The sequence below is a fragment of the Mytilus californianus genome, unplaced genomic scaffold, assembly GCF_021869535.1.
Source record: "Mytilus californianus isolate M0D057914Y unplaced genomic scaffold, xbMytCali1.0.p SCAF_10, whole genome shotgun sequence".
NCBI lineage: Eukaryota > Metazoa > Mollusca > Bivalvia > Mytilida > Mytilidae > Mytilus > Mytilus californianus.
In genome coordinates this window covers 43455237-43469268 of record NW_026262582.1, presented here as the reverse complement: position 1 = coordinate 43469268, position 14032 = coordinate 43455237, and the positions used below count along the sequence as shown (strand labels likewise).

Here is a 14032-nt window from a genome sequence, read left to right as displayed (position 1 = left end):
GCATCATTTGTGAGACTTATTTATGGCTGCAACGTCAACTGCTAATCAAGTCGACAAATGCCATGGTAGACAGATTCATGCCAAAAATGTTTCCCATTTACTGAAATGCCAAAGAATCGACTGCAGGAAAACATTTGAAGCTCTTAATTGTAAACCCCTTACTTGCTAAAACACACTGTAATGCATGGTGCAGAGGCAAATTCAAAAGGTACAAAACAGAACTCAAAACATGCCCACAAAATTGGTTGACCTTTCTGACAATCATTTTGACGTTGGTTTGCAGGCAGTCATTGCCTTCAACGGTGATACATCCATTGATAAGGAGAAAACCACGGTTTCAGTGCATATACCGCATGAAATAAACTTTAAAAATGACATCATGAGCTCAACTTTTGAACTGCAAACTTTTTTTTCAGACAATTAAGAAATGAATAAAAGTTACCTTTATACATTTATTTTACAAAAATTACCTGTTTGAAAATGGGAGTAAAAAAGAATAATCTAGTGTTGCGTTTTTAAAGTCCGTCAGTATAGGAATATGTTCTTGTCGATTAATTATCTTAAAGCAAAAATGGCAGTGAAAAATCTGGCATGGTATTATTATGTTTGGCCTCGTTGAACCTAACAATGTAAATGACACAGGATATACATGTGGGAACAGATTCCTACCCCAACCCCCCTTTTTTTTTAGGTGTAAAAACACTGCAAATCGATGCCAAGCAGCGGCTTATAATGATTTTTCGAGGGGTAATACTCTTGCACCCTTTTTATTTAATATATAGATGTGTTTTGATGTATGACAGAATTTAATCTTGAAGAGGGGGGTTCTGACAAATTCAAATATTAAAATTCCAGGTTCTGAGAAGAGTGAAATCCTTGTCTTATTAAATCTATGGAAAAAAATTGTAGATATTAATAGGACATGATTTTTTTTCCTTCTCTAGTATAAGCTGTTGTAGGACCAGCTAGAGAAAATATAAAAGAATAAAAGTAGAAATGGTGCCGGGGCAGATTCATTTATGAATGAACATGAATCATACACCATGTCTGCCTACTGGGAAAAGCTTTTTATTTCTCGTTACACATTGTCTGCCCCCTTGCCGTCGTGAACTCAAACTGTCAAATGCTCAAAAGCATTAACAGCCGTTTATATTGCCCTAAGAACAATTTTTTACAACATTCGTAAGAGCATTTTTCACAACAAAAGCTGGATTGATTTTAACAGTAAATTGATCTCATTTTACTCTTAAATTATTTGTCAATTAACCGACAGAATTAGATACAGTCTGTACAACCTGAAACGATTCTGACTTTTGGTTCAAAGAAGCAAGGTACAAAACGAGATTTTGTTAATATATGTATATATACTGAATACATTATTCACTATATATACAAATATTTAAAAAATCTTGTCTTGTACCTGTGCAAAGAAGTTGAGCAAAATGCGTTAACAATGGTTAACTTCGTATTTTTTCGTCTATAGGTCCATCATGGTGTTCTTTAAAAAGATTCATCATATCGTAATTATCTGAAATTAATGTCATTATATTTTTCAACCATGTGATCACATTTCGCATATTTGACAGCTAATACGCTGCACGGTTGTGAAAAAGCCATGCTTGTTTATTTAAAATCTTGGTTCTTGAAACGCTTTATTTATCTATATGGGTAATTGCTATCAAACGTTTTAAAGATCGGTAGTTTTCTAAACGAATAGTCAAATCCGGACAGACCGAAAAATACGGATTTTTAATATTTTTTTTATTTTATTTTTGTCAATAAAATGTTTAGGGTCGGCGTCAGAAACGGAGGTAGGGTCGGGAAACCGGAAACACACTATTTATTTATTTTGGCCTAAGCAAACTACTGAGTCAACCATTCCTTGCTATGACTGCTAAAGGCCATCATTATTTGATCATATATTATATATTAAAATATTGAAAAATATCCAACTGGTGACTGAACAACACTGATTCATGAATTTTGTACTTGAATTCTTGGATTAGTTATATTCTATAATTATCCAACCAAAATATGAAGAATTTCAAAACAAAGACAATGAAAGAAGTCTAGAACATGCCTTTTAACTTAAATGACAATGAGAGCGAAATGGAGATTATAATTTCATAAGCAAATGATAAAGTAGAAATTTTTGCACTTAAAATTCAATAAGACTTTGTTGAGACTTAACGTCCGTGAGAAACAATCTTTATAAATATTGTCCAATTATAATACTTAACAAATTCAGGTCTTGAAAAATGATCTTAACTAACATATAAACCAAGTTCTAATGAATCCATAAAATACACATCATTTGGTAAATACAATAAGCACAATAAGTTTATGAGTTTTTGTGAGTTGGCTGTCAACTTATTTCAAATATGTTAAGAACATAGATATCCTTTAGTTGTTAATTTCTGTGTCATTTGGTCCCTTGAGGAGAGCTGTCTCATTGGCAATCATACCACATCTTCTTATTTCTATATTATCATTCATAGAACATGACCTAATATAATACCATTACCTGAACATTTTGTTTTTGTGGTCTCCACAAGGACTTTTATGTAAATTGGTTGCATGATAATAGCTGTTTTTCACTTGTTCTGTTGATTCGATTGATACCGTTTGATTTTGGAATTTTCTCCCTTTTTGAATTGACCTTGGTGTTAGTATTTTTGTTATACTTTTTGCTTAATAAATGATAATCAGAATTTTTAACCTAGTGTCAAGACTAAATGAAGATAATACGAACTTTTTTACATCCAGTCCAAAATGGCATGTATATTAAAAATAATCTGTTTATGTTACACTAGTTATATTTAATGAAAAAATTTATTTCATGACAGTTCTGGCATTTTTGATAATTTTATTGGAAATAACTCTTATCAAACCTTCTTTTTTCTGTTCTTAATAAAATAAAAACAAGATAATAATTATACTAAGAAATGAAAAAAAATGGCACAATATAAGGATGTGAGAGAATTTAACTTACTGATGTACATGATCCAAAACTTTCTAATGCATCCCAGGCTGCAGTGTCATTAAAAACTGAAAAATAATAAATTAAGGTGGTACATAACACTACAGGGAGATAACTCTGTAAAAATCAGCTGAACGTTTTAATCACATTCTATTGTTAAGGAAATATAGAGCTTCTCAATGATCAAAATTAGTGTTTGCCAAACTGCTATATATCCAATGAAATTTTCCGATAAAGTGTGTGGTTCAAGTTTTTTGAAATTTTTATATTTTGGTCAATGGGTCAAAGTAAATATTTTGTCAAAATTTTATGAAAATTAAACGAGCCAAATTAATTTTAGTCAAGGTGTTTGGTACTACCTTAAAGTAGATTTATTATAATGGTTCAATAGCATTCCAATATGTTTGCAATTGAGACAACTACTTATAAAATAATTAGGGTCATAGTTTTTTTTGAAGATTAATTAATCATATTTACAGCTGTTCACTTCTCAACATTTAAATCAAAATCTCTTTTAAGATATTATGTTTTGACAAAAATTGTCATATTAAAAATACACTTAATTGGTCATGACATAACAGTGAATTTCTCATGATTTCTTTTTTTTTTTTTTTGGGGGGGGGGGGGAGTAAACAAGTTTTGGAGTCACTAATAGTACACCCTACCATCAGAAGCAGGTTTAAACTGGTCTTCATCAATACTAAGTCCCAGGTTTAGTAGTCCACTATCTTGTTTTCTGAAAAATAGGTATTATAGTAATTATCATGATTATTAAAAGTAAAAAGTTATCTGGTACCCTTAACCACTCTGTCACAGTTATGTGAGAAAAAAAATAAACCAGATACCAGAATGAGAGACTAATCAATGTAATTTTAGAATTTATGAAGCTGTGCAAAGAACAATGTTTTATTCTTTACTAGTTAAATCTTAAAATTCATTTATTACCTTTGTTTATTATCAATTGAGAGAGTAACATATGAATTTATAAGTTTCCAATACAATATTATATACAACTATATACTTCTACATGACTAAAATTGCAATGCCATATTTAAAATCCCTAAAAACAATTCTGAGATTTTTTGAGAAATGTTTTTTTTTTTAACCTCTGATCATGAAATAGTAAGCAGATGAAAAATAAAGAAAACCACCACTTTGGCCTAACTCTTGAAATAAACAAACCCTTATAAGATAATTATTGTCCTTTGCTATCATTAAGCTAAGGATCTGTCCAAAAAGAAGACTTTTAAAATTTACTTCTTAAGTATACGTATAAAACTTAAATTGCCTTGATTTAACTCCCTTTACAAATTAAAAAAATGTACACATACAATTGAAAGAAAAAGTTTAGATCTTTGAACTTCTGTCGTGATTTTAGATATCAAACTGAAATTCTCTGCACCAAATTAATGGTTTTAATTAGCCATAATAGAGTTTTGTTGGGATTAAATTGGTTTCTAACTTCTACAAGTAAATTTTATATAGTAAAAAGAAGTTACCAAAGATCAAATGAGGTACCTAGAAGCAACTACAGGTAAGGCCTTCAACATTGAGAAAAATCCATACTGCATAACATGCTTTAAAAGGCCCCAACATGACAAAATGTAAAAGACTTCAAACAAGAAAACCAATCACCTGATTTATGTACATGTACAAAACAAAAAACCAAAACCAAATGGTCCTTTTAAAAAAATCATAGGCCTGTTAAAACATATTCAACCAATTTGAATTGCTTAAATTCTGTTTCACAAAATTATTAATGTTCCTAACAAATATTTGTACATTTGATTTTTATATAATGTGGAATCATTACTGTTATTTTTCATGGAATACCAATTTTTGTTGATTTCATTGGTATAGGTTAACAACAAATTTAAATATTCAACAAAGTACAAATTTACTATAGGTTTGTATGCAGATTTTGAGAAAAACAAGAAATCAAATAGCCACAAAACAACAGTTTTCTCTCAATCCACAAAAATAGGTATCCATAAAAAATAAATGAATCCAGTCTTCTGAAACACATATAAGGCCTAAAAAAATATATGTCTGTTTAAGGTTACATACTTTAAAAAAAATAGTGTAGGTGGGTCGGTATTTCCACTTTATTTTATTTTTTGTGACATGATTTTGAGTCATGCCGTTTCGTCTTGTCGTGGGTGCGAGTTGATAATGGGCAGAGTTTACCTGTATTTTTAATGATTGGATTATTTCCATTGGTAATTGGTTGGAAAAAAATGGCAGCAAAGTGTTTATTTCATCAGCAATAAAACAGCTGTCATATTGATTGTGAACATTGGGATGTATCAGCAATTGATTTATATTATCTGCAACACTAACTTCGCTTTTGACATGAGTTCAGTTTATACTTCACTTTACGACAGAAATAAAATGACTTAGGGTCGGCGCTCAAAAGTAGGGTCGGTCGGGTAACCGTAAACAGACATATATTTTTTTTTGGCCTTATGAATCCACAGTATTCTAAAACTCCTAGCTATTTTCTTACCCTGATGATTCTGTAGCACCTCTTTTTGAAGTGATGTTTACAGCTGGATATTGTGGTGAGAATGGATTATTGTTTGAAAAGGCATCTTCCCCAATTGTCTGTTTTATACTGTCCTGTATTTTGACCTCATCATTTTTTGGTGAACTGGGTACTTTAGATTGAGTTGCAAATGGGTCAATGTCATCTAGATTGTGTTTTGGTGAATTCCCAATTTTAGATTTTACTGCAAATGGGTTCTCCTCTGAGCTTGTTGTAGGTGAATTAGGAACCTTTGATTTAGTTGCAAATGGATCAATTTTTGAGTTAACAGTTGGTGAATTTGAAACTTTTAATTTTGTGGCAAATGGGTCCTCCTCTGTGCTAACTGTTGGTGAGTTAGGAACTTTAGATTTACTTGCAAATGGATTTTCTTCTAAGCTAATTGCTGGTGAATTTGGAACCTTTGATTTGCTTGTAAATGGGTCTTCGTCTGAATTTCTAAGTGGTGAATTTGAAACTGTTGCTTTTGTTGCAATTGAATCTTCCTCTGTGCTTTGTGTTGGGGAGCTAGGAACTTTTGATTTTGTTGCAAATGGATCATCTTCTGAGCTTACTGCAGGTGAATTTGGAACCTTCCACTTAGTTGTAAATGGGTCATCTTCTGAGCTTATAACTGTTGGTGAATTTAAAACTGTTGTTTTTGTACCAAATGGATCATCCTTTGTGCTTACTGTTGGTGAATTTGGAACTTTTGTTTTTGTAGCAAATGGATCTTCCTCTGTGCTTACTGCCGGTGAATTTGGAACTTTTGTTTTTGTAGCAAATGGATCTTCCTCTGTGCTTACTGCCGGTGAATTTGGAACTTTTGTTTTTGTAGCAAATGGATCTTCCTCTGTGCTTACTGCCGGTGAATTTGGAACTTTTGTTTTTGTAGCAAATGGATCTTCCTCTGTGCTTACTGCCGGTGAATTTGGAACTTTGGTTTTTGTAGCAAATGTATCTTCCTCTGTGCTTACTGCAGGTGAATTTGGAACTTTTGTTTTTGTAGCAAATGGATCTGCCTCGGAGCTTACTGCTGGTGTATTTGGAACTTTTGATTTAGTTGAAAATGGGTCATCTTCGGAGCTTACTGCTGGTGAATTTGGAACTTTTGATTTTGTTGTAAATGGATCTTCGTCTGTGCTTATTCCTGGTGAGTTGGGAACCTTTGATTTTGTAGCAAAAGGATCCACCTCAGAAATTATAGTTGGTGAATTTGGAACCATTGATTTAGTTGCAAATTGATTCTCTTCAGAACCTATTGCTGGTGAACATGGAACCTTAGATTTTGTTTCAAAAGGATTTTCATCTGAATTAATTCCTGGTGAATTTGCAACCTTTGTTTTTGTAGCAAATGGATCCTGGGAACTTTGTGCTGGTGATTTGGGTATCTCAGATTTCAATTCAGATGTATTTATTGAATCAACATCAGATTTTGGTGAGTTTGGGACCTTTGACTTTATGGACATGGGATCTTGTGTTCTATCCAATGTTGGTGAATTTGCCACTGTTGACTTTGTGGCAAAAGGATCAGCAGCCACAGCCGGTGAATTTGCTACTGTTGACTTTGTGGCAAAAGGATCAGCAGCCACAGCCGGTGAATTTGCTACTGTTGACTTTGTGGCAAAAGGATCAGCAGCCACAGCCGGTGAATTTGCTACTGTTGACTTTGTGGCAAAAGGATCAGCATCCACAGCTGGTGAATTTGCTACTGTTGACCTTGTGGCAAAAGGATCAGCATCCACAGCCGGTGAATTTGCCATTGTTGACTTTGTGGCAAAAGGATCAGCATATACAGCCGGTGAATTTGCTACCTTAGTATTGGTGGCAAATGGATTTATCTCTTCATCAATGGAAGGTTGGTTTTCTGTACTTTTCAACAATGGAGAGTTTATGATGGTTGGTTCTGATACAAACGAGTCAGCTGGCAATTTTAAAGGTGAGTTAAGAAAATTGGAATTGGTGGCTGATTCAACCGATCCAATATCTGCTTTTAAAGCCGCAAATGGGTTTTCTTTCTCAAGTGTTGATTCAGAAGTGATGCTTGTTGTGTTAACCTGTGGTGAATTGGCTAATTGTTTTGTTGTCGCAAACGGATTTTTTATACTTTCAAGATCTATATCATGCGATTGTTTATTTTCTTTAATTTCTGGTGAAATATCATCAATTTCATTTTTGCACTTATTTTCAATCACCGTTAAATCTTTGTCCTCTGTCTGTTTGCTTTCATCAACAATTACACCCCCTTCTCCCAAATGTTTGTTTTCAATAACAGTTGTGTCCCCTTCTTCACATGGCACGTTTTCTGAGAGAGTGATATCAGCAATGTCTTCTAATTTTATATCAAGGAGTTCAATGTCTTCTAACAGCTTTTCACTATCACTCTCAGCCTGATTGTCACCAGGAGCTAATATTTCTATTTTTTGTGAAGAGGGGGAAATCGACAAACCCCCTTTGGCTTTAAATGGATCAATAGTATCCAAATTGTCAAAATCTACTGAATATCCCCCAGACTTAGCTGGGATGATTGGCGAACCAGGGGTTTCCTTTTCAACTTTCTGCACATTTTCAGGACCTTGAGAAGATAAATTGTCAGCTTTTGTGATACAGTCATCACTGATGTTTTGTGTCTCTTCTGAAACCATTGGTAATGAAGTTCCTGTCACTGTTACTTGACCATTGTCGTCTTTCACAGGGTCCTCATCATTGCTTGCCTTGTTGCTGCAAAGAAATAACACTTTTCCATTGTATTTAAAATAAAATACAGTATATCAAAAATAAACACTGATATTGGCTTACACATTCACAGTGCTTGTTAGTTTAAACAAATATGAATAACCTACAGTATATTTAGTACTGTAAGTTGTATGTATCAATTCCTGAAATCACAATAATTAATCTTGCAAGTGTGTGCATTTTTCCTCAAATCGCAATAATAAATGAATGCAAAATTTCTGAATTTACAGTATGTTATTCATTTTGTGTTGTTTTATAGCAATGCACTGCTCAATATGTATTTATAATCTTTACATTTCTTTCGTCTGTTTAAGGTTATCTTGATCACATGGTTATTATTCCTTAAATAAAGGGATGAAAGAGATTACAATGAGATTTTCCAAATAATATACATTCCCAATGCGCACAACTCCTGTTGATGGATCTACACTGATATTCGAACTTGTCAAAGACATTGCTGATATTAACATTTGATTATCATCAATGATATAAATTTATTTATCCTGATTTAGAGTAATTTCTCACAATTTGATTGGCTGATATTGTCCTAATAAATTTCAATGCAATTTTTTATTAATTCAATTCGAATTATCTCCCTTATACCATTGACTTAATAAAAAAAAAAATCTTAATATTTTTCATTTTTCACAGTTTTAGATTAAATATCTATATATATTTGGTTGATATTGTCCAAATAATTAATATTTTAAATACTATTTTAAAAAAAATATCTGAATAAGTGGTTTGATAACAAAATCAGGATAAATTGGTTACACAGTGTGCAATTGTCCTAATACAGAATTTATCAGGTCAATAAAATTCATATCGGATTTTGGCTTCACCTCACCCGATGCCGATATGAATTTTATTGACCCGATAAATTCACGTATTAGGACAATTGCACACTGTGTAACTAATAGTATATGATTCCCATAATTTCAAGGAAAACTGATGTAAACTTTAAAGTATTGAAAGGGAAGAGAGACTGATTCACATTCAGTGAATTTATCTAGATAAAGCAAATAAACAATGTATGTCTGAATCAAATTTCAAATAGTTTAAAAATCCTTGCAATTAAGACATCAATGTTTTCAAATTAAAGATTCATAAAGTGCTTCATAAAAAAAATACCAAAATCTTGATCCCTTTCATTACATGCATAAATACCTACATGTTGTGATGTTACACTATTGGGCAAAGTCAAAATAAATGGTCCAAATTTTAAATTTTTGACCAAATTTCAACATTGTTTCAGTGCATTTTCTTTTGTTGTATCTTGATACATATACATTTAAGTTAATAAATCCAAAAGGATATAAAAAAGTATAAAGAAATAAAAAAGTTCTGAAACTTTATTGACATAAACCAATAAACAAAATTTAAATCAAGTATACATTTTTGGAATATGATTTCAGACAAACAATATCAAATATTTATATTTTTTTCACCCCAATTAATTGCAGAGATCCAAACATTACTTTTGATGCAATGATTAATAATCTCCTCTTTGATTATCACTTTTTTTTTTACGTTTTTGGCTTTTTTTTGTATCAATTCACTTAAAATTGATTGAAAAAGTTTTGATTAAAACATAAATCATCAATTAGTTGATAAAAAAACTTCTCCATATTAAAATGAACCCTCTTCAAATTCACCGAGGAAAAAAAAACTGATTGATAAATCTTTTAATAAAGAAGATATATCAAAAAGAAAATACATCCAATTTCCCCTGTTTTTGTTGCACTCCTGACATATTATACACCAAACAAAAAATACAGAAACTAGAACAAAATACTCATGATTTTTAAAAATTTGTAATCATTGCTGATTTATAAAGACCTAAATCTGTCATTTGAATGTTATTTCTATTTTAACTTATGCATCTTATGCACTTCAGTTCATATTTAAATTGATTTCTCTGACACATTATTATTAAAATCAGGTTAAGTTACCAAACTATGAACTAAATTCTATTAAATATTCAGCAGAATTGTTGTTTGACAACTTATAAAGAGATCTGCAATCTTCAAAGTTTTTCTGAACTATAATTTCTTTTTAAATTATTACCTGTATAAGGTACTTCATTTCTCCCATTCTGTTGCACTCCTGACACTCAGTATATATCATATCAAAACAGTTATATATCATCAAAATAGCCCATGATTTCTAGATGAAGTGTATATACCTTTCAGATTTAACGTTTTAATTTCATTTAAACAATATTTTTGAACTTTTTCATATCTATTACTTATTGTATACAGAAGTTCAAGTCTCATCACATTACGCTACTATTTTTTTTAAATGGCAGTCTTTGCTGTTTTAGAATGGGCTGAATTTTGTGGCTTGTTGTGTAGAATATTACTGCAAAATATCTTTGGAAAATCTCAAGTATTAAAAAAATGACGTTAAAAAAAGATGCCAAAATTGTCAGGAGTGCAACACTTTTTTGTGACATTTTGAAAAAATACTTTTTTTTAAAGACACAGCAAATTGTTGTCTGAAGATGTGCGCCTTAAATTCTAATTTGCTTTACAACTATTATGTCTTAGTGATGATTTAAGCTCAGAATGAAGCTTTTCCATTAAACCATTTTGATACAGATGTGTTTGGAAAAAAGTAGTGCCCTGTCAGGAGTGCAACACAAAAATTAGTACAACTGAGGAATAAATGATTTTGGAATATATGAATCACACTTAAACATAAACAAAAGTCAATCCTGTAAAAAAGATATGTCCTTTCCAGAATAAATACTTTATTAACCTGATTATTGATATAAATAATGTGTGATAGTCAAGTAAAAAAGGCTTCCCTATAAATGGTCAGGAGTGCAACTTTGAAGTCTAAAGACTCACACTTAATAAATACAAAAGCCAACATATTGTTCTGTTTTATTTTTCAAAAGATACTATACTAGATACAAGATTGCACCCAAAGAGTAGCCTGATAGACAAGGAATTTATCTTTTTGCACCATTTCTTTGATGTTTGGAGTGCAACAGTTTTAAAATGTTATTTTCTTGGACTTATATTTTAAGATAATATCAGCTCCTTATGACTTATTTGCCTTCAAATATGTTTTCTTGCTATTTAGGCTACATGTATGAGTTATAATAAATTCCTAAAGGTGAATTTCAAACCAGGACTTTTCCAAAAATTATTGTTTGTCACAAGCAATTATATCTGAATGATGAATTTTTATATTATTTTCAAATTATGGAAGCTTATTGTCATAAACTGTGTCTTTTGATAAGAAAATAACCATATTTCAATTTAAAAGTTTTATAATGGTTTCATGTAATACTAATCAAATTATTATATCTGTAATAACAAACAATTATTTGTGTTGAACTCCTGACATGAATTTTCCATAACAAGCAGTTTTGCACATTTTGAGTTCAATTTTTATGATCCAACCTTTGAATGAATGAAAGATGTGAAAGATGGTTGTGAAACTGAACTTTAGAAGAAATTCAGACAGGCTAAGTGCATACAAACACACCATCAAAGTCAACAACAACTTCAATTTTGATGAGCAGAAAATTGAGAAAAACTCTGAAAGAAGATTCACCTAAAGAAAACACTAGACAAGTATAAGCAAAGAAAACAAAACAAAACAATGTAAAATTAAATTACAAAGACTTAGACCTGAAGACAAAAACACAGATGGAGAAAATGAAAAAAACAAAACAGAGATTGGCAACAGAAGAGAAGAAGAAAATTGACACAAACCAAAAAAGTTGCAAACCAACAGAAAAATGTCCAGTCGAGAAGCAAAAGTACCGGTGCAGATACACTTTCTAGAAAAATCAGAAAGAGAAGACAAAGTATAAGGAAATTCTTCCTTCTTCAACCCAAACCTTGGCCTAAAACAATTGAATACCTTATATTCACAGCTACACCAAGGCAGTTGTAAGAACTAATCAGTACTGATGGAAGTGTGCAAGAAATTGATGGGTGTCGAAGTGGAAACAAAGTTGAGAGACCCCTTAACATCTGGAAACTGTTGAAAAGAAACTGGCATTTTCAAAAAGATAAGAAGGCTAACTGAAAAGTTTAGAACTAAGGGACTCTTTGAAAATGCCATTTTCTTTTCAACAGTTTTCAGATCTTTGAGGGGTTCCTCAACTTTGTTTATACTCAACATGTTCAAGACTCATCAATTTCTTGCACACAGCTGCCATCAGTTCTCATTAACTCGGACAACCACCTTGGTGTAGCTGTGCATGGATATGATGTGCTCAATTATTTTAGCCCAAGGTTTGGGATGGTCAGGAAGATAATGTCTTATTCTTTGACTTCTCTTTCTGATTTTTCTAGGTATTGTAACTGCATCTGTACTTCTGCTACTTGACTGGACAATTTTCTGCTGGTTTGCACTTTTTTTAGCTTGTGTCAATTTTCTTCTTCTCTTCTGTTGCCACTTTCTCTGTTTTGTTTTCATTTTCTCATATGTGTTTTTAATTCTGGTCTATGTTTTTTGAATTTAGTTTTACATTGTTTTGTTTTCTTTGTACTTTCTTTGATTATATTTGTCTAGTTTGTCCTTCAGATTTGGATCTTCTTTCAGTGTTTTTCTCAATTTTCTACTCCTCAAAGTTGAAGTTGTTGTTGACTTTGATGGTGTGTTTGTATGCACTTAGCCTGTCTGATTTTCTTCTAAAGTTCAGTTTCACAACCATCTTTCCCATCTTTCATTCATTCAAAGGTTGGATCATAAAAATTGAACTCAAAATGTGCAAAACTGCTTGTTATGGTAAATTCATGTCAGGAGTGCAACAAAATTAATTGTTTGTTATAACAATTATAATAATTTAATTAGTATTACATGAAACCATTATAAAACTTTTAAATTGAAATATGGTTATTTCCTAATCAAAAGACAAAGTTTAAGACAATAAGCTTCCATAATTTGAAAATAATATGAAAATTCATCATTCAGATATTTTTGCTTGTGACAAAAAATAATTCTTGGATCAAAGTCCTGGTTTGAAATTCACCTTTAGAAATTTATTATAACTCATACATGTAGCCTAAATAGTTAGAAAACATGTTTAGATGCAAATAAGTCATAAGGAGCTGATATTATCTTAAAATATAAGTCCAAGAAAATAAAATTTTAAAACTGTTGCACTCCTGACATCAAAGAAATGGCTCAAAAAGATAAATTCCTTGTTTATCAGGCTACTCTTTGGGTGCAATCTTGTATCTAGTATAGTATCTTTTGAAAAATAAAACAGAATAATATGTTGGCTTTTGTATTTATTAGGTGTGAGTCTTTAAACTTCAAAGTTGCACTCCTGACACTCATAGGGAGGCCTTATTTACTTGACTCTCACACATTATTTATACCAATAATCAGGTAAATGAAGTATTCATTCTGGAAAGGACAAATTTGTTTTACAGGATTGACTTTTGTTTATGTTTAGGTGTGATTCATTTATTAAAAAAACATTCTATTCCTCAGTAGTACTAATTTATGTGTTGCACTCCTGACAGGGCACTACTTTTTTTCAAAACACATCTGTATCAAAATGGTTTAACGGAAAAGCTTCATTCTGAGCTTAATTCATCACTAAGACATAATAGTTGTAAAACAAATTAGAATTTAAGGCACATACCTCCATACAACAATTTGATGTGTCTTTAAAAAAAAGCATTTTTTCAAAATGTCACAAAAAAGTGTTGCACTCCTGACAATTTTGGCATCTTTTTTTAACGTCATTTTTTTAATACTTGAGATTTTCCAAAGATATTTTGCAGTAATATTCTACACATCAAGCCACATTATTTGAA

General features: G+C 31.4%; 1 protein-coding gene across 1 annotated transcript in view; it reads right to left on the bottom strand.

Moving 5' to 3' along the window:
* LOC127718743 (transforming acidic coiled-coil-containing protein 3-like) overlaps positions 1 to 14032 on the bottom strand; it is a 41437-nt gene that overhangs the window by 19188 nt on the left and 8217 nt on the right. Inside the window, exons 4-6 of the mRNA XM_052224798.1 lie at positions 5487 to 8225; positions 3646 to 3716; positions 2993 to 3048 (exon numbers count right to left, since the gene is read on the bottom strand). Coding sequence (XP_052080758.1) covers positions 2993 to 3048; positions 3646 to 3716; positions 5487 to 8225 — 2866 coding nt within the window. The remainder of the gene's footprint in view (positions 1 to 2992; positions 3049 to 3645; positions 3717 to 5486; positions 8226 to 14032) is intronic.